The sequence below is a fragment of the Rhodnius prolixus genome, unplaced genomic scaffold (genome assembly GCF_049639745.1).
Source record: "Rhodnius prolixus isolate KJV_2025 unplaced genomic scaffold, Rpr scaffold_7, whole genome shotgun sequence".
Taxonomy (NCBI): Eukaryota; Metazoa; Arthropoda; class Insecta; order Hemiptera; family Reduviidae; genus Rhodnius; species Rhodnius prolixus.
In genome coordinates, this window is record NW_027411582.1 from 735,307 (window position 1) to 755,967 (window position 20,661).

Genomic DNA, 20,661 nt, shown 5'->3' on the forward strand with positions numbered 1-20,661 from the left:
CAAAAAATCATGGAAATCTGGGGAATAAAATCCTTCAGGAAATGGCCAGTTTTCGGTCACGCACGTAATATCAGCAATATATTTATATAAACCATACATAAACTGGATTGACGCATTAGATAGAAGCTTACCCAATCAGATGTTATTAGATTTATTTATTTTATTGTGCCCCCCAGCTTGGGGCTCATCCGCAAAGTAAACCTAGGCTTCAATACAATTGGGGATGCCATTATATACAAGAAGTAAATTGATATTTTTTTTAGAAGAATGTATTTTATAAATAATTCAGAAAGGAGTGTTTTTTATAATTAGTAAAAAGTTTTAAAATTAATTATACAAAACAATTTTTGTATAATTGTCATAATAAATCAACAGTGTGGCTACTAATGGTTACACACTTACGTCAGTATTTTGGTGATGGTGGCCAGCACAGCTGTTAGTTGGTTAGTCTGTGATATAGCTTATATAAAAACATCAAACAAACATCCATTGGTTGATGCAAAAATTTTAAGTATTTAATGAAACTATAGTGGGTTTATTAAAATCAATAATGTGGAAAGTTAGAGAATTAGCTGATAAAGTGTAAGTACAAAAGTTCAATTGAACTTAAATCAACACCACTTGAACACGTCTTTCTTTGCCTCACCTCTTACTCTCCTTCCTTTTTATTTTATATCTGCCCTGCAAGATTGCATATTTTTATTTGTATTGTATCATAGCTTTAGTTTGTTGATGCAACATTCATTTTGTTAATCCCTTGCGATATTGAATTGAATAACATTGCAACATGTAAGTTGTGAATAATTTATTAACCAAACCTTGTACAGGTTGGGGTAGTATTTGTTGTACTTATATCAAGTATATTTTCATCGCTCCAAGTATTTATACCCCTTACTTAAATGAGAAATAAAAGATAGGTAAATTCTGTATTCGTTAGTTATTTCTAATTGTAACTAATGGGATCATACAGTTCACACCTCCTTCTCAGAATTTTCTTGTACTATAGATTTCTTAGATTCTTAACAGTCGTCTTGCAATTTAGTTTTGGTTTTTTATTTTATTTTTAAAGCAATAGATTGCTACTTAAAATTAGGTCTCTTATAGATATAATATTTTTTAACCTGTCGTTTCTTTGTTTCATTTTAGAACCAATGTTGTTATGAACTATACTGAAGTTGAAGCAAAAGTACGTGAGGCTACAAATGATGATGCATGGGGTCCTACAGGTAGTTTACTTCACTTAGTTTTTGTGTAGTTGTTTAGAAAGACATCCTGCAATAAGAATGCGTACATCATTTTTATGCGAGTCAAAAAAGCCGTCCACTACATGTATATATGCATTATTTCCGCATTTATTAACAATTTGCTTTGAAGTTGTTTAAGGTTTTTGTAGGAAAATAATTTACCTATGTAAAGTTAAATAGTGGCTATTAACGCTTTAATTGCTGTATTTTCAGTAATTTCAAACTTACATTTTTTGGGGGGACTTAACTCCCCTCGCCATTCGAATGCCGCCTCCAGTTCTTAGTTATTCCTCCAATGGGCTTAACTGCCAAATTTATTTATCAGTCATATTTCTAACTCGTAAACGATCGGATCAGAATTTTTTAGCGCTGTGCTATTTAGATTTATTAGCCTACTACGGTTCGATGAACCCAAAAACGAATCTCTGCAGAAATAAGACTACCTGGATAAGTTGTATTCATGGTGAATTTCCGTAAGTAAATTTATACAAAATGGTGTGAAATACAAAATAACAACTAGCCATACTATTTTGCATCAATAAAAGTGATGTCCAGCATATTTATCGTTAGTCTGTAAACAATTAGCTGCTTTCTTTAATATTAAAACCAAGACAAATATGTGGCGAATTTACGTATTGTGTGTTTTTAAATAGGTGCGTTAATGTTAGAAATAGCGCATGCTACATTTACTTTTGAACATTTTCCTGAAGTTATGACTATGTTATGGAAACGAATGTTACAAGACAATAAAAAGAATTGGAGACGCACTTATAAAGTAGGCTTATTTTATATTATAAATAAACAATTACAGTTTTTAATAAATTTTTTAATAACTAAATTTTCAAATTTTTTTTCAGAGTCTTTTATTATTAAATTATCTTGTAAGAAATGGTTCAGAAAGGGTAGTGACATCGTCTAGGGAACATATATACGATCTGAGAGGATTAGAAAATTATGTTTTCGTAGACGAATATGGAAAAGATCAGGGTATTAACATCAGGCATAAAGTTAAGGAACTGATAGACTTTATACAGGATGACGATAAGCTGAGGGAGGAACGTAAGAAAGCGAAGAAAAACAAAGATAAATATGTTGGGCTTTCTAGTGACGCCATGGGCCTCAGAGGTATTTGTATTTCGATTCGTTTGTTACTTATTTGAAAGTGTGGTTAGGTCCTCAGAGCTGGATAATATCTTATTAGTCGTGGGACGCTTGGGGTTGTGCGAGAAGCATAAGTGAACTCTAAGTCTGTGACAAAATGATAATTTACCTCTGAAGATGAATGAAAGTGCGAACCATCATTGGGCTAAGATTTACAGAATGATTTGTTATACAAATTTTAGAGTCGTCCTTACGTACATTGAGTTAACTCTCCACTGAAAGTATAGTATGTAGTGTCGAGTCATCTTAAGATTACATACATACAATAAGATTTCGTATCGAATGACTCCTCATTCATGAAAATCGGTTCATGCGTTAAGGCGTTACTTTGTTTTCAAAAAAGTAACAAGAAGAAGAAAACTTTTGGAAAATGCCGATTTTTTGGCATGGTTTTTCTCGAAAACTAATTAATATGCGTGGTTACTAAAAAATTGCAGTTATAAAGAGGATATACCCTTAATTTTAAAGAAAAGGAAAAGAGGAAAGAATTGTCAAAGTTAAGTGTCTTTGAACGTTACGCTTTTCGTGCAGTTTTTGACGATCAACCCTTATACAACTGTCCTACCGGACAGTTTTAATTAAAAAACACAAAATATTAAATAGTTAATGAATAAAAGGTATTTCTTTATTTCGTTACAATTGAGCACAGGTGAAATGATTCTTTATTTTACCAATATCATATTTTCCGACTACAAAATAAAATATAGTTGTGACATAGTTACATATTTTTTAGGTGATAGGTGGGAAGGAGGAGGTAAATGGGGTAAAGAGGAGTATGACTGGGCCGATTCTGACCGTAGAAAAGATGATTTCGACAATAGGTGAGTTCTTAATTTGGTTTTTTATGCAATTAATGGATAATCAAATAAATTATGAATTTAATTGAAAAAAAATTCTATTTGATGTAAGAAATACCATATGATGCAAATGAATTTTGTCATGGTAGCTGTTTAATGAATTGAACTGAAATATGAAGTACAGCAAGGCGCCACAGTAGCCGAGCGGTTAGGGACGAGACCTCAATAGCTAATATAGATTGTGGTACTGTGTTCGATTCCCGGTCTCTAGGCCTTGGATTTTATTTAACGGTTAATATGAGAAATTTTAGTCGTAAAGTACGTTTGCTAGTCGCCTCCGTCCACGACACCTAATTTGATAGTGGGACGTAAAGCCCGCCTGAAAAAATAGGATACTTTACTTACTTTTTCGTGGTTCTGTACAGCATAGGAAGTAGTTATTACTTCCTTTCACTTGAAGCAGGAAATTTTGTGATCTTGACAAATCTTCTGAAATAAGTTAAATACAAAGAACTTTTCCACTAATTTCTTATACAGACAGTAAATAAAATCTAAGGCATAGACCGGAATCGAATCCAATACTAGAATAATTGCTTCTTTTAAACTTTAGTTTCAGTGGCAGGTTTCAATCGGTTTAATGTTAGTAGGATGGAATATGTTAAAGTACGAAATGTCACAGATTTTTTACCAAACTCCATGACAGTGACATACCTATTTACAGCCAGACAGGAACATATGACAGCAACTTGAAGTACAAACATAAAAGAGTCTAGAATATACTTAGCCTATAATTTAGGATTATAAGTAGACTTCAACATTTTATTTTTACCTTTTAGAGGTTTTTATTTATTTTTCCCTCTAATTAAATTTGTACTCCCTTACTATCCTGTGTAAATATGCGATAAATGTGTAGGAGTTAAAATACACAAATTGGTACTCATGTATATTTTTTACTTATTTTGTAAATAAATAAATAATACTTAAAAAAAAAAAAACGAAATTTAGGAGTGAGTCATTTGAGTGACGATTTAATCTGGCCCTTTTTTATAAGTTCCTGTGGGCTCTCATCACACCGTAGGGCAAACGTACTGAGGGACTTCAAAATCTGCGACCTCTTACTGAGGGTTTCCAGCCAACTTGTAGAATGTGCTAGAGAGAATACTTCCTCTTATTTCCTCGTCATGCAGTGCAACTTGCAGATATAAGACTTGTGGCATACCCGACTGCTGGGGTACACCCCTAAGACCTTGGGATCGGCAAAATAAACTTTTTTTAACAGGCAGCAAAAAGATCCGCAACTTGTTCTAATCCAGACTAATCTTGAAATTTTGTCAATTTGGCATGTGAATATTATAATAAAGCCAACAATTTTTGCCAAATGCCATATTGTCTAAACGAAATTTCAATTCAAACATTCTGCGCTTTCCTGTTTTTAAGAACCTCAAATAACATACATTCGAACCATTTTAGGGGAACCAAAATAAAATATGTGCTTCTGGTCGAAACTTTTCGTTTACATTCATTCCTGAGCTGTTTCCATCCATTCTTTTAATGAAGTAGGAAAAGTAATGAACGCTAAAATCATGTAATACATTGTGTCTCTGAAACGTAGTACTATGGCAGCGCTGAGAGAACTTTTTAGTAAGTTCTTCTCTGTCGACTAAATAGAATTTGCGGAGGAAGAGACTTCAGCGGTTGCCCAGAAAGCAGTGCTAGCTCTCTTAGTTGCAATCTCCTTATATGGAAACTGGTCACTGCTTGCCCGTTCTTTCTCTTTGCTGTAACTATTAAGGTTCCAACTCTTACAAACTCCGAAGCTTTTAAATATATTTAATTATTATTAATATTATTCAGTCTGTAATCTCTTTTAAGAGCGAAATTCGCCCTATTTCTATCAAGAACTGCCTAAAAATAAATTTATATCTGGCCTAGATAATTACTTTAGTAAAAGTTGAATTTATTGGTATTACGCAATTTAGAAACCATAATTAATTGTTTAGTTTGTTAAAAATGGGGCTTACATTTTTCTGAAGTAGCACCTTAAAGAAAGTGTAGACATCTTTCTCTGGTGAGGCCTTATTGAATTTTTTTTTTTTTTTAACTGATAGATGTGGCAGATTCCAAGTTATAGAGAATCGTGGCAGCCATTTCAGCAAAGTCTAAAATAAAGAAGTGATAAATCCTTTCTTAGAACCCAAAAGTAATATAAATTTTGATTACATCTTTTTATGTGAATATTTCTGATAAAAGCTCGTTCTTATCTCAGTCACTTCAGTCAGTTAAGAGTTTCATTCGGTTTATATTTTTAACAAAAAAGAGGGGGGAAACCTTGATGCTCCACTTTTCATAAAAATCTCACATTTCCCCTTCAGAAAGTAAAAATTTTGCATCATTATTCAGTTAAAAATAATTTTTTCATGTTCAGGTGGCACTGGAACATTTATTCTATGTGAAAAGTCAATTCGACAGAAAGAAATATTTTTTCTTATGAGCAAGGGAAAGTAATTCTACCTATTTATCTTATATTAAATATTAGATAAGTTATAAGAGTGCAAAATATAGTTGTTTTACAGCCGACCCTAAACTTCTTTGAACTCATAAGCTTTTGAAACTTTTAAAAATTAGCTTAACCAGGATCTCTTGTGACACTTAATGAAGATAATAATGAAGAGTTCGATAAGCTAATAAATATTATCTATTGAATATTATTATGAAACATATGTTAATAAGAATATACGGAACACTCTGGTAAACAAATTAAGGCTTTAAAAAACTTTTAATCCCCTGACCTAGTGTTCTTTTCCCTCGGGGCTGTGGATTTTTCGAAGAAGGTTGAACAAAAGCTTGTTTTTCGAAAGCAAGAAATTACGCTGAATATTCGAACCAAAAGGCGAGAATACATCGGTGACGTAGAACCAAAAAAGTCATCTAAGCCTTAAGAAAGGAGCCCGAATTAAACTAAATTGATTAAAATAAATATGCTAAGATGTACCGAGAAAGAAACAAGAGACGTACCAACTGTGAGTTGCCGGCAATGACGCCAATCGTAATGAGAGAGAGGTGCGAGTACCCCAATACCCCCATGGGTTGCATATAATCTGTAATATACTAATTGTGGATTCTCTCTAGTTTATTAATTTTGTAATGAATTTTATTTGTTACCAGTGACGAAGGAGAGAAGTATGATTCCGAAGGAGAAGCTCCGGTACCTAGAATGTCCAGCCCCAAGGAATATACAGATGCTGTAGTCCATAGTTTTGATCACGAAAGTAAAAAAGAACGCTCCCCTAGTGGGCTCACAAGTTCAAGACTGTCCAGAAATTCCAGACAAAATGGGGCGAACAGTAAACCTAGTACACCAACAAAGAGAATTGATTTAGGAGCTGCTCTTAATTATGGAAAGGTACTGATAAAATCATGTAAGCTATAGCGGCGCAGATTTGAATCTATTACCTTCTGTTACAGCAGTGATTCCCAACCTGTCGTCTGCAAGAACTAAAATATGGTCCGCGAAATACTTTACATTTTTAAAATAATAATATATTTATTTGACATGCGGCCGCGTGTGCGGTGACGGAGCGGTGAGTGGGACGTCGAGCGAACGTAGAGCGCCTAAAAACGTCTCCTAGAGTCCAGGAGACGACTAAAAACAAATGATGATGTGCGTGTAGCTTTCAGCAATCTCACCAATCTCAGAATTACCCATCTTGTTAAGAAAATGCAAGCCCAAAAAGCATATAAATATAACTGAAAACACGACCACAATGTTAATTGAAGTTTATTTTTAAAATCTAAAAGTAGTTTACTGTGATATTGAACCTTGTGGTCCCTGCTAACAAAAAAATATTAAATTGGTCCCGGGCATAAAAAGGTTGGGAACCAGTGTGTTACAGAGTTTTTGGAAGAAGTATCTGCTAAGCCGCACCAGTAAGAGCGTAAACAATACTTTTATGGTACCTACAGTGGAATTTGTTGCACCATCAGTGGTTGGTTCCATAGATTTACGGTTGCTCCAGCAATCCATCTGGATCGCTCACATACTAACAATAATATTGAGGTTGAACAGAACATTTAGCGTTTTGGGCTATTTTTATTACTCTCCTGTTTACTAACAAATCTGATTTCAAAATGTGTTCTACCTTGGTATAATACTTTGCTATTTACCTCTTTAATCTGCCTTTGTCTCATTAATGCAACTCCTCTTTGGTGTCATGAAAGTTCTTTGCAGTATTAGGTGCTTCTTCCTGATGCAAGCTGTTCCGACTAAAAGAGCTTGCTTATTTTGCCGAGCGAGCCGCATCTACGCCTCCCAACATTCTAAAAGAAGGAATGAGATAGTTTTAATACAGTCAAGACTTAAGAAGCTGACGATAAAGGTGCTAATCTCCTTGTCTTTAAAACAATGTCTCCGGCACATGGTTTCACCGTGGTGTAGAATTCTATGGAATGATTTCCAAGAGTTTTTTTCTTAATATCTCCACTCTCGCTCCACTGATCATCTAGGAACTATGAGTGAACTGGTTGCTTTAGGTCCAGTTCCTCCGATTTCGTTCAGTCTTTCACATGAAGTGGGAGTGCGAAACTCTACTTACTAATAGAGAAGTAAAGCTGTAATAACTAAGATAAAAATGTTTTCTCTTTTATTGTTTTTTTGATTAGACAGAAGTTGGGGACACAACGCCAAAAATAAAGCCTAATACATCGCCAACTCTATTTGGCGAAACAGTCGGCGACGACTTGTTCGACCCGAGACAAGAGATACACTCGCCCCAACGTACAGCACCGACCAGCCTCACTTCGCCCGTTAGTCAGCCGGCAACCTCCTCTGAATTTGGTGACTTTGCGAATGCATTCCCACAAACTGTTAGCAATACTACGTAAGTTTATATCTGAATTACTATTTAATAACATTCTAAATATTTCGAGTAATTAGGAAGAATTTTCCATTTGCTTAGAAAGATCTCCATGTTTCCTTGGTCAAGCAGAAATATCTGTATTTTATCCGTCCTAGTACGCTTGTTGTTCGATTTCTTTCTGGTTTTTAGTTTTCTTTCATAATCAGTTATTTGTTGAGTATTAGACTAGTTTCCGTCACAAACTGCACTTTCTTGCAGTTTAAGGGAAATTTGATGTGTGTATGTGTGTTCCTTAAAATGTTTCAAAATATTTTTGTAAAAATAGTAAATAAAATCCATGAAATTAGTTTTTATTTAAGATTGCTGTAAGTTTTTTGAATAGATGATGTTGTATTTGGAGTTACATTCCCAGAAAAAGTTACATGATACTAAATGAGGTTCAAATTTGGTGGGTCCTCGAGCTGGATAATATAATCGATTTTATTTATCATTGTGCTCATGTTTTGCTTGTTTAATTCCTTCGGTTTCGCATGGTGATCATCTATCATCAAAGCTTGATTCATCAACTTGTGTAGAGATTTAGAGTGATTTAGATAAGGTGACATTTTCTGCTTAAAGAAACTTTTAAAGTCAGTCATTCACATGTATTCTTGTTTCCTTTCTGTTAGAAGATTGAGTTGTCAGGTTGTCATTGTTGGGAGTGGTTTATTGTATTATTTTAGTGGGGTGAAATTAGTTTTTTTTTCTTAACAATCTGTTTTATTTTCAACATGCTACATAATATGTTGCTCAGAATATTGTTTCCTAAAATATAAAAACTGGGGGCCGTGGAAGTATTTTCCCATCAAAGTAATTGTAATTATTATTTTGCCAGCTCCGATGATAAAGATGACTTCGCTGATTTCACTTCCGCATTCACGTTGGATTCCGCTGCGAGCAGCTCTGCCAGTGCTACTCCGGCACCATCGTTAATTGGAATGTCCCCGTCGGTGCAGGCAACACAGCCCGCAAGTTTGTTGTCCAGTCCAACTGCATCTTCATCTAGCCTAATCAATGGTGGGTATCGCGCTGAATATTTTAGTCTTAATCAGTTGGTGAGTAACTATAAAAGCAATTTAATTTGATTCGCTTATTTTCTTCGAATTGTAAGCAGGTGTTAGGAGCCAATCGAATGCTGATCTACTGATGGGATTATGTGCGGACTCCGCCAACAGTTTGTCTCCGGTGGGCGCTACGTCTAACTCTAGTAATTTACTGTTAACTCCACAATCTGTTGCTCATAAGCCTTTTGGTGTGATGCCAACCACTCAGGCACCTTTATCGCTCACCAATCCTCTGGATGACTTCGCTTCACCTACTACTGGTAAATTTGGTCATTTATTAATTATTAATTGTGTCTGAATTAACTATATAGAAACCAAACCAATTGCATTTTCGAAAACTAGACATTTCCAAAAACATTTTAAGCCTTGTCCAAAGTGAACGAGTTATATCATTTACTTACTATCAATTCATATCGTCATAATATTTCATATTCTAATTTATAAGTCTACATCGTCACAAATAAAAAGTCCTGGCAGCAGTTTCATTATTTTGGAATGTCCAGGAAAACAGTATAATTGGGACATAACGTTTTATATGTTTCTATAAAGTATGGTATGAACTCACTCAGCTTTTCTGACCACAATTTACGTAATTAAATTTTATTTTAACTTAAAATAGGTCTTAATAAAATAAAAGTAATGAAATATTACTGTTGAAAAAAAGTGACATCACATCCGCCCGCAAACCACATGAGTTCTCTAAGTTTCAAACCAAGCTGATAGATAAGTTTATCACACGTTTTCTCCACGATCAAATGAATCCCATTGGAAACTTCCTGGTGAATTAAAGAAAACCTTTTTCCAGTCGTACTTCCTGTATACTCTCAGGAGGTTTGGTTAGCCATCTCATAATGAAATTTTGCACAGGAGTTAGAACCGTACAATGTCAAAGATGGCACTTTAGAGAGTGCTTTACTTCATCCCTTTCTGAGAACCTTAAATTCATCCAGTTCCATGCAAGTATGTTTAAAACAAACGATAATAACCCTTTAATTGTTCCATTTTTATAAAAAGTTAATAGAAACCGTTGAACCGTTGTTTTAAGGAATCGCGTAAAACTGTTAACATCTTCTATAAGGTGACATTTTCTGCTTAAAGAAACTTTTAAAGTCAGTCATTCACATGTATTCTTGTTTCCTTTCTGTTAGAAGATTGAGTTGTCAGGTTGTCATTGTTGGGAGTGGTTTATTGTATTATTTTAGTGGAGTGAAATTAGTTTTTTTTTCTTAACAATCTGTTTGAGCTGAAGTTTGAATGTGCTTATCTAAGTTAAATGTATCAAACAAACGCATGAGACTTCCGTATTTTGGCCGCGAAACACTATTACATGAAGAAAAAAAGTTATCAGAATTGATATCGTCAAAAACGTTTCCCAGCATTCTTTCATGGTTTTCATGTGGAAAAATTTACTTTTAAGAAAATTAAACCAATAAAGATTAATTAAGTTGCCCAGAAGTGCTTTTTTTGTTGCAAATTTCCAGTTGCTGAGGAGAAGATCTGTTCTGGCTGTGAGCAGAAGAAAAGCGCTTTAACAGAATTAAGTGAAGACTTTTTAGAAGAAGCGAGGAATGCACAAAATTTCCAACAAGTTCAGACAGTAATTCTACAATTAGTGCAACTGTTTCCAGGAGTAATTACTGAACAGAAATTGACTGGCGTTGACATTGAAACAACAGATTACGAAGTATTCGGTGAGAAACAGTACGGAGTGATATTAGACACAGTGTTAAGCAAATTGTCTGGCATCACAGACTGTGTATTGTTAGATTCATTGTTTGCATGCGAAGGCAATAGTGTGGCCATGTTTAGAGAATCGTTGTACGTACTCCTGGAAAATATTAAGTTATGTAGTTGGCCAACTAAGAAATTGGACACTCTTGTAAGGTTAATTATAAAGCTGTATAAAACAGACTGTCTATTTACAGTTATATTGCGCGCAAGTTTTCAATATGAAAGAATATTTGGCGGCAAATATAAAGATTTCACCGAGTGGGAACAGTTGTGTCAAACTCTGATCTCAGTACCGGAGAGAATTTCGAACAAAATGCAAGGAAAGGTCCCAGACGAGTTGTCAGTTGAACATTTTTCTCGCATGATGTTTCTTCAAATTGCAAAATGTTTAGGCGTAATGTCGCAGGCTACAGTAGAAATTAGTATTAAACCGTTAGTCAAACTTCTAAGTTTATGTGCAAATTTTACCAGATTCGATTCGGCCAGAAATTTCATTCAGTTGATAACAATATGGTGTAACAAGCGTCCAGAATTTGACCTACTAATTCAAAGAATATTCAGAGATATTGATCAGAGAAGTGTTGATCCGTTTGCATTGTTGATTTTACAATCATCTGATCAGGTAACAAAATTGATTGGCCCCGCCATATTGGAACGACAATCTTGGCATTATGTTCTATGTAGGAAGTTTCCATTTTTATGCTTCGATTCAAACGATAGATTAATCAGTAATTTAGTCAAACACTTAGGAGATTTAGATCAACTAGAAACCATACTAAAGGAGTTGGTGAAAATTTGGTCAGACAGAAGTGCATTGAAACACACATTGTTTCAACAACACCTATACATTTCAAAACTGATAATACTGTCATTTAAATTGGTCTCGAAAAAAGTAATGGATAACGACCAATTAAAGGCTGACATCACGACTTACTTATTGGAAGGAGTTTCAGTGCATTTAGATTCAACAATTGAAACAGTACGTGCCTTAGGCATGATCACTGCGGAGCTACTAATAAACACGTTGAACTCTAATTCGGAAAACAAACTCACTTTTGATTACGCCGGCATCAAGCCGGATCAGCAAGAAGTGGTGAACATGTTGAAAACTTATGATTTTTATATCGATACACTTGATATGAGAGAAGAAGATGTTTTTGAGAAATTATTGAAGGATGCAACTTCAAAGTGTTCCCAAACAAAGACGGTAGCCAAACTAAAACTAGCAGAAAAGGGCAGTCCATCTGAAATAAACCAACAAGTTGGTCAAGATGTACTGGATAGTGACGATGAGTTCGAACCATACGACACTTCGAACGATGTGAAGGCAAGCGTTAAAAAACGTCCGAAATATTTGCGCGATTTAATAGAAGGTTTTCGCGAACAAAAAGACCATGAAATCTTCTTGGAGAGCATAAATACGGCCGCAGAATTAATACATCGACAATTACCTGACGATGATGTTTCTCTTGGCATAGATATTCTTCACTTGTTATGCACTTTGGAGGAGAACTTTTACTGTGAAAATTTTGAGGATTTAAAATTCAGTGCTTGCTTGGCAGTGTTACAGGTATATCCGAGAGAGAGTGCTGAATTCCTTTGCGAACAGTTCCACGCTCCAACAGGCAAATATTCTATCGGTCATAAATTACTATTTTTGGAGTTGTTATCAGCAGGAGCCTCTTCTTTGTCAGCTGTTAAGAAGGAAGCGAACACCAGTGATAAAGAACTTAAAAATACGATAAAAATGAAAATTGTTGGTAAAACTAGGAAAATTGCCAGCGCCACGGTGATTAAAAAAGGACAGGAGAATCGTTTTGCCAAAGCAGTTGGGTCGTTCTTTTTTCCGTTGATTCGAGGTAAACACAGCGGTATTAATGTACTGTACAAGCCTTCCGGCCTGCGCGATGATACAACTTTAATACTAATTCATCTCTTGCGCACATTAGCAGTAATAATTTCTTGTTCAGCGAACCTTGGGCAGTTATTGAACAGAATGAGCGTGGAATTATTGGAAGCTGTGTGGAGTTTAAGGTTTCATACAGAGCTGAAAGTGCGAGAAGCTGTAGTGGCCTGCATGGGTGCCGTTGTGGTTACCTTACCTGAGTACGTCCTTGTGACAGAACTACTCCCGGAGCTATTAGAAGCAAGGCAATGGCTGGCAGATCTCGTCAGTTCTCAAGTCCTATATCAGGATGTTGATGAATATTTGAAATTATTTGCTGCCCAAGTGTTACTTTATATTGAACAAAACGTTTCACTTGAAAAAATTTTGAAAAATATATCTGAATGTAATTTGTAAAACAGAGTATACAAATTTTTGTTATTATTGCTATTATTAGTATTGTACAAATTAATATTAAGTTAGAGAATGTGAATTTTTATACCAGTTTCTTTATCTCAGTGAAGTTTCTCAATTTGTTTCTAAATTTAATTTGAAATAAAGAATTTGTATTATTTTTTCGTTTTTTAATAGAATGTTCTGCACTGCGACTAAATAAATCGATTTTGCCCCTTTTCTTCTTGCCACAATCTGTGGAAGCTGTGTGGAGCCATTGCTCCAGTTAGAAAATAGTCCTAGCTCTTCTAGTCAAAAAACCAAATGTTCAGGATTTGTCCTCGGTGTCTTTGGTTTATCTCTCTGAGAGTATTGGATATATCGCAATATCTGCAGTCGGGTATAAACGTTCCCTAGCATTGAATACTTCCTTCAATGCTCCTACCATATTTTGATGAGGATGACTTCTTTGCCAACCTCACTACCACAAGGTGAAAAGGAGAACCATTGCCGAGATTAAGTCCTCACACTGTCTCGCTAGGCTACTCTCAAGAGGAGTTGCTCTCGGCGTTTCCCGGAGAAATAGTAAATAATCCGTTTGGAAAACATTGACCATACTGCTGGGCAGTCTGGAAAAAGCGGATCGAAAGGAGCTCACCACTTCTTCAGTTAGTACTGTCTATACTGCTTGAGGATCGTTACTGACATTGATTCTTTTAGCTGGATATAGAAACGAGTTCACCCTTAACCGAGCCTCTTCTAACCTCTTATTGAGATAAGGAAAGCCAGAGCTGATCAAATCGGCTGGATAGTGTGCACAAGTACCTGGTTAAAACAAAAATTATATTTCATTAAAATTAAAATTGGTTTTGGGAGGATTTTTCAAGAAAGCGATAGGTATGATGAGTTTGAAAATACTTAAGAGGAACTGATCGAAGAGATGTTAATCAGACCTAATGTATAAGTTCTCTGATTCTTCGTGTTTCCATAAATGCCAAATCCTTTTGTTATACTTTTACTAAAAAGACGTTCAGTGATAGTATCTATTTTTTTTTCAGGAAATATATGTTTTCCTCAGATTGAGATAAATGTTTTCTCAATCAGGTTTATGTATGTAGAGATGAGCTGAACTGAACATTTGTATTTTATGGAATAATGTTGTTTGTTAGTTACCATCAGAGAATTTCCATCCGCCGGTGAAAGTCCGAAACTGGTCAAATGACAAGCGCACAAAAATTGTTAAATTAACGAAATAGAGTTTCCATCAGAAGAGGTCTTCTGGGGAGGACTAAAATCAATCAAACTAAATAAAGAAAGCTCTTATTCATCTAAAAGAAGATGTGTACTTTTTCAGGAGGCTCTGGAGGAATTCTTCAACCAACAACCAACTCCGCTATACAGCCCGTCAAGTCTTCCACAACACATCAGGTAGGCGCTTTTCCTTTGGTGTGTAAGATAGCTTAAAAATAAAATAAAAATTCAGGACATTTAATCTTCAATCATATGGTATTTGCAAGACACTAACTCACCTCTCCAATTTGTAGAATTTAATTCTAACTTTCAATGTTTCTTGCAGGTAGGCAGTACTTGGAGTAATTCAGGTAGCTTGAACATTGACTTGGAATGTCTAAGTTTGTCTAGTGGTAAGGGCAAGCCGCGAGATAATGCTCCCAGTATGAACCAGCTGGCCAACCCTTTGTCACCAACTGCCCACATAACTTTCAACAGCGGTAAGTATTTTCTATTGTGCTACTCTATCTAAGGACACCAGCCACATCCTAAACATAATAAACTACGAGTAAATATAACCAAAACGCACACATGTTTCTCTGTCTCTCACCTCAAGTAGAAGATAGAATATCACCGGAAATACTGTTTTGAGATCCCGTAAAAAAATGTTTTTAGAGCTTCCTTTGTGTTAGAATTATGTCATCATTATGTCAATCCTTAGATTTGGTCAAAAAATATGCCATCAAATAGTCTCAAATTATAATAATAATTATCGTATATATATCGTATTTATATATAATAATAATAATAATAATAAGGGAAGGGATTAGCTATGAGGTTAGCATACTGGACTCCCACGCGGAGGTCCCGGGTTCGAATCCAGCAGCTGACCCTTAGATTTTCTCTTCCTAGAAGCTTCTTACAGCTCACTGTCCGGTGATGGACAGTGTTGTCTGCAACGAGAGAACACTGTCCGGAGGCCGGCAGTGCACTGGAAAAAGCTCCGGGCGCTAATAACCTTGGATGTTGACGCGCCTTAAATCATTAAAAAATAAAAAAAAAAAATAATAATAATAATAATAATAATTATTATTATTATTTTTTTTTTTTTTTTTTTTTTTTTTTTGGCGCATCAACAGCTGAGGTCATTAGCGCCCGGAGCTTTTTCCAGTGCACTGCCGGCCTCCGGTTTATTTTCCAGCAGATCTTCGCCTGTCTCAGTCCTGGGAAATCTCCCCCAAAGCCTAGTATTACTGGCTTTTTTCTTTCTTGTGAACTTCCATAAGAAAGGTGAGGCCCTTTGCCTTGTTTGCTTTTTCATTTAGTGACACCCGAAATGAGGTAATTGTATTATCCTTGCTCAGGTCGTGTACGCCAGCTGTGTTTTTCCCCAGGTCGTGGATCAAGAACCTAGGTGAGTTTGAGAGAGTGTTCTCAAACCATTTTCACACTACAGCGTATGAACTTAGCTCTTTAGTCCTTATCCTCACTAGCGGAAAGTGCTGATAGAAATACCTAAGTTTTTCCCGCCCTATTCTTGAACACTATGAAAACACAAGTGGCTGAACAAGCTTACTTTTAATAATAACACCTGGGCACTTTACTATTTTCATCTCTTCTAAGTTGCAAGTGTTATCGAGTTGGTTAAAATGATAGATTTTTGTGCATTTTCATGCCGTTTTAAGGCCTTTCATAGGGAAGAGCTTTGGCTAAGCGTTTTTTTGTCAACAAACAGTGACCAACCCTTGTTCGAGCGCAAAAGGCTTCCAGTAAATTTCAATTCATTCTTCCCTCAATGCATGAAGGAGGAGTGTCTATTGTTTGCGGTGTGAACTTAATTTCGAATAGTAGACTTCATCTTAATTTGTCTTTCTCTCTTAGAGTTAGTACTTAGAACATTTTCGTAGTAACATGTAAAATTACATCAAATACCATTAAATGATCTGTTTGTGGGCGTAGGTGTGAACATGATGGGCGCAAGAAGCGGCCCTTACCCCGCAACCATGCCGCAGTTTCCGGCGCCCTCAACCGCGCAGTTCGCCAGCTTCAAATGAGATTATTATTCACTGCTCCGAGTGCAGTCCTAACTACCAACTACAGCAACCACTGTCGCTTACATTCTTAATGGATGATGGTAACAGACAAAACTGAATGATATTTATCGAAAAAAAAAACTACTGTAAACAGTACGACGACGAATGAAATTTCCAGGGCTCAATTAGTTTTATAATATTGTACAACTAATTCATTGTTATCATTGTAAGGAATAAATTTGGAGATAATGGAAACTTAATATTATAAACAAAAACTGTAAATAATCAGAGAACGGCATCTTCCAATTATTGAAATTACGTAAATATAAATATTATATATTACATTTGATTTGAAAAGCAATTTGAATTTTTAATTTTGATTTGGGGGGTTAGCAAATTTTTTTATTTGAACTGATGGCTACACTGCATTCCGTCTTTAAATATATATATATATGTATAACTGTTCTTTCAATTAATTTTGTGTATAGAAAGGTTGTATTTTTGTTAAGATTTTTCTTTCTATTTTCTTCATTTTTGTTAGTATTGTTGCAAAGAAATCCTTGCAAACTGCTTAACCAATACATAAATTTTATCCAAAAAGTTACATTTTTAGAATGAGTATTTAATTTCTGTCAGCTATTAATTTTATAATTAGAAGGTTTGAAAGTTAGAATTTAATTTGGATGAGGGATGATTAATTCGTCCGCGCTTGGTCTTTCGCTCCTGATGCAGAGAGAATTTCTTTAATCATCTAGCTCATGATATTTGTAATCTTAGATTATTTTAATTTGTAAATTAGGGGGGGGGGGAGTGCCTGAATTAGTCTCTGCATCCAAGTGAGAAGATATTTCATTGGCCCTCCTTAGTTCTGAACTTGCTGTTGCCTTCTTCTTGTCGGCTGCCTCTTTTTTATTCGGGTATCTGGATTCGATCCAAATTGAACAGGGCGGAGAATCCACTGTTTTATTTTTATCAAAAAGATTTTTTACATCCTAGGGCATCTGCGAGCATAAAATTCATTAGCGACTTGTTTAATGCAACCAATATGATTAATCGTCGATGTCTGGTCGGACATTCCTGAAGTTGTGATACTGGGGATATACTGGAGGTGCTTTTATAGATAGTCATGTCTGTTAGCAATCCAAAGAGCGCCACTAAATCGCGCTGCCCTAGTCCATGTGCAATTTCATCTCATTAGTGCTTTCCTGCGTTCAAGTATGCCCATTTCTTTCTGCTCTGCCGACATGTGTTTCCCAGTTAGTGCTTCAGGATTTGTTCGCTGACTTGAGAGGGGGATTAATGGTCTGGCCGATGCTTTTTTGCCAACCTGCACAACCTCCTTGAATGCCGCAATAGCCAGGTTTCCGTTGAAGTTAGGCCTTTCGTCAATGTTTTCCAACTCATATCTCGTGTTTCATGCATTCAGTCCCTTTATTAGATAATAGTCGGTATTATATTTCTTAAAGGCTTAAGTGACCCTGAAGGCATTCAGAAAACTCTCTTAAGAAGCGAGTAGGAGATTTTAAATACCTGGAAATGTCATTGCGACTAAAGCTTGTATTATATTCATTTATTTCGAGAGGCAGAACACAGGTCCCAGGTGGCCATCTTTATTCTTCTCATTTATTTAAGAAAGGTTGAGCCGTATTGCACAGAAATTTTTTAAAAAAATAATCATTTCAGTTTTAAGTTGTACATCACTGTTATAAATTGTGACAATACTTTTAACTGTTTATTTCATTTTTTTTTTCTTTTTAGTAATATAATATACAAAGAAATTGAATTAATTATATTTGTTAACAAAATTTCAATAAAAAGTTGAAATATATTGTATTAGAAAAGTACGATATTTAGTATAAGAAGAAAGATAAGTTATGTGAGAGTACTAGACTAATGTACTCTTGATTAAGCAAGTATAGTATATTTGGTACTGATATTTGGTTTTATTCTCACGTCAACTTCTTCCATATAAGAAAATTGCTTTTGTTATAGAAAACTGTTAAATGAGATAACTGATTTTATCAGTAGATAGCGTGGCTTTTTCCTTTAACTCTAACATTCCTGGATGTTAACTCTAACATGTTCGGGGTTTTCATTTATCTTCAGAGATATGATTCTTCTGGTCGGTGGAAAAGTTTCCATTGTTAGTTACACTCGATGACTAGTGAAGGAGATTGTTATAGCGTGGCATGTCTTTTTGTCAAGGGATGCGGTGAATTTAAGCCACATTCACATTTAAGACTTGCTTCATTGATTTGGGGCGGACAGTTTTTTTTTTGTAAAAGCGGAAGAGTGCCTGGCTGCTGTGTTAAGTAGAGTTGCCTTTATGAACAACTCTGGACCATATTTCATGATCTGTACTTATTCCTAAGAGACCTCTGTCTCAGGTCAACAAGTGTTCAAATAAATGATACTTTAAAAGAGGAAGTCATCGCTCTTCACTAATCTCGCTAAACAACCAATCTCTAAAGAAGAATGAAAAAATTAAATCAGAAAAAGCCTTTAAAGTGGTGGGTAAACTCTACGTCGCATTTGTTATCTTTGTTTTTTATTATATTATATATTATTTTTGTTTTTGTTATTCAATTTATATGAATTTATTTAAAAATAAATATATATATATTTATGGCTGCGAAGAACTAATAGAAAACGTAGATAAATGTTGTGCGTGGAGTACATTAACACAATATGCTAAAATATCGAGGATTTGTAGGGCACAAATATTCCCAATTTTTGTACTATATTTATAAATAAAGAAATAAATTGTAAATATCTACAAGAAAAAAAAAAGTAAAAAGAATAAAATAAAAAATGTGCACTTAGTGTCATAAATACAGGTGATGGGTTTTTCAAAACTAAAGAGAAATTACGAATTACTACCGCTGTTTATTATAAGTAATTGCAAATTATAAAAATAAATACAACTATTTTTATTGCATTTACAAATTGTTTTATTATTTAAGAAAATATATATATTTTTTTTTTATGGGTAGCAACAGAAATAATTGATTTAATTTATTTTTTTTTTTTTTGGCGCATCAACAGCTGAGGTCATTAGCGCCCGGAGCTTTTTCCAGTGCACTGCCGGCCTCCGGACAGTGTTCTCTCGTTACAGACAACACTGTCCATCACCGGACAGTGAGCTGTAAGAAGCTCCTAGGAAGAGAAAATCTAAGGGTCAGCTGCTGGATTCGAACCCGGGACCTCCGCGTGGGAGTCCAGTATGCTAACCTCATAGCTAATCCCTTCCCTGATTTAATTTATTGATTCTGAGATATTGATGGCATCATATCTATGATTCCCAAGAATTTCAGCTATTCAATTTTGAAAGTAAATTGAATTTCAAAAGTGCTGGTAAAATATAGAGGTATGCAGGGCCGGATTTAGATGAAAAGAGGCCCTAGGCTATTCCACTTATGAGGCCCTTTCACCTCCCATTTTTAAGTCTGTAAATGACATTAGAGATAATAAAATACATCACTACTGTGATATACTGTGTTTCAGGGTTAAGTGTCCGCATTAAGCCTAGGTGGTAAGAAATGCGGACCAATTAAAATATTGTTTAATACCACTGAAACTCACTGAAAATGGTGCTCACGAATTGCATGAGGATTTTCGAGCATCCAGAGATAATAAGTTTTTTGGTTGAACACCCTGTATGTCAATGAGTTAAATGAAACATGTGGTTATTGTTACTGTTTTTAGAATAGTGTAATTTTAATTTTGCTAACAATTTGAATGTAGGCCCCTCTTGATCTTGAGGGCCTAGGCTAAAGCCTAGTTAGCCTATAGGAAAATCCGGCCCTGGAGGTATGTGTTGTGGAGGTAGTGTAGCACTAAAGTTGAAGCGGACCTTGTGAAAAACCTATATATAGAACTAGCAAATGTTTTTATTGAACTTAATATTATTTGTTTTAAGAAATTTATCCTGACATTTTTGCCAACTTTATTTCCCTCCCTCTCAAGGATCAATATTATTGTTTGAATACCAGGTTTGCTTCTTCTTGTTGTTTTGATGCCAAATTGAGAAATTGCATCGTATTCCTCCACAAGTGTGGATTTCAGTACATTGAGAGTCAATGAAGGAGTATTTCTTGCTACAATTCTTCCAAGAAGTTTTTCTCAATCTCATTTAGAATCTAGTTCACAACATACCAAAACAATTTTCTTTACTGCATAACTCTCTGGTCCTAATAGAGGATTAAAACGAAATGTTAGCACTTCCTTG

General features: G+C 35.1%; 2 protein-coding genes across 6 annotated transcripts; both read left to right on the forward strand.

The window, feature by feature from the left end:
- Window positions 1-393: 393 nt before the first annotated feature.
- LOC141446626 (clathrin interactor 1-like) lies at window positions 394-19,379 on the forward strand. 5 transcript variants are annotated; one of them, XM_074113205.1, is made up of 13 exons: window positions 394-582; window positions 1,147-1,226; window positions 1,898-2,019; window positions 2,102-2,369; window positions 3,139-3,226; window positions 6,368-6,605; window positions 7,862-8,079; window positions 8,933-9,114; window positions 9,209-9,421; window positions 10,643-10,852; window positions 14,525-14,598; window positions 14,747-14,900; window positions 16,360-19,379. In XM_074113205.1, the coding sequence occupies exons 1-13, from the start codon at window positions 551-553 to the stop codon at window positions 16,452-16,454; spliced, it is 1,974 nt and encodes a 657-aa protein (XP_073969306.1). In that variant the 5' UTR covers window positions 394-550; the 3' UTR covers window positions 16,455-19,379. The 5 variants fall into 5 exon arrangements, with proteins under 5 accessions (XP_073969306.1, XP_073969307.1, XP_073969309.1 ...); XM_074113206.1 differs by having other exon boundaries at window positions 9,212-9,421; XM_074113207.1 differs by lacking the exon at window positions 394-582 and adding an exon at window positions 675-789.
- Window positions 10,859-13,351, forward strand: LOC141446623 (telomere length regulation protein TEL2 homolog). Its single transcript, XM_074113197.1, has one exon. It carries the CDS (start codon window positions 10,963-10,965, stop codon window positions 13,192-13,194), a length of 2,232 nt encoding a protein of 743 aa, XP_073969298.1. The 5' UTR covers window positions 10,859-10,962; the 3' UTR covers window positions 13,195-13,351.
- Window positions 19,380-20,661: the final 1,282 nt, after the last annotated feature.

Bases quoted from the DNA above. Each gene is read 5' to 3' on its own strand.
- LOC141446626 (XM_074113205.1), top strand. From the start codon at position 551: ATGTGGAAAGTTAGAGAATTAGCTGATAAAGT. The intron at 2,370-3,138 runs GTATTTGTATTT...CATATTTTTTAG, and splicing joins TGACGCCATGGGCCTCAGAG to GTGATAGGTGGGAAGGAGGA. The intron at 6,606-7,861 runs GTACTGATAAAA...TTTTTTGATTAG, and splicing joins CTGCTCTTAATTATGGAAAG to ACAGAAGTTGGGGACACAAC.
- LOC141446623 (XM_074113197.1), top strand. From the start codon at position 10,963: ATGTTTAGAGAATCGTTGTACGTACTCCTGGAAAATATTAAGTTATGT.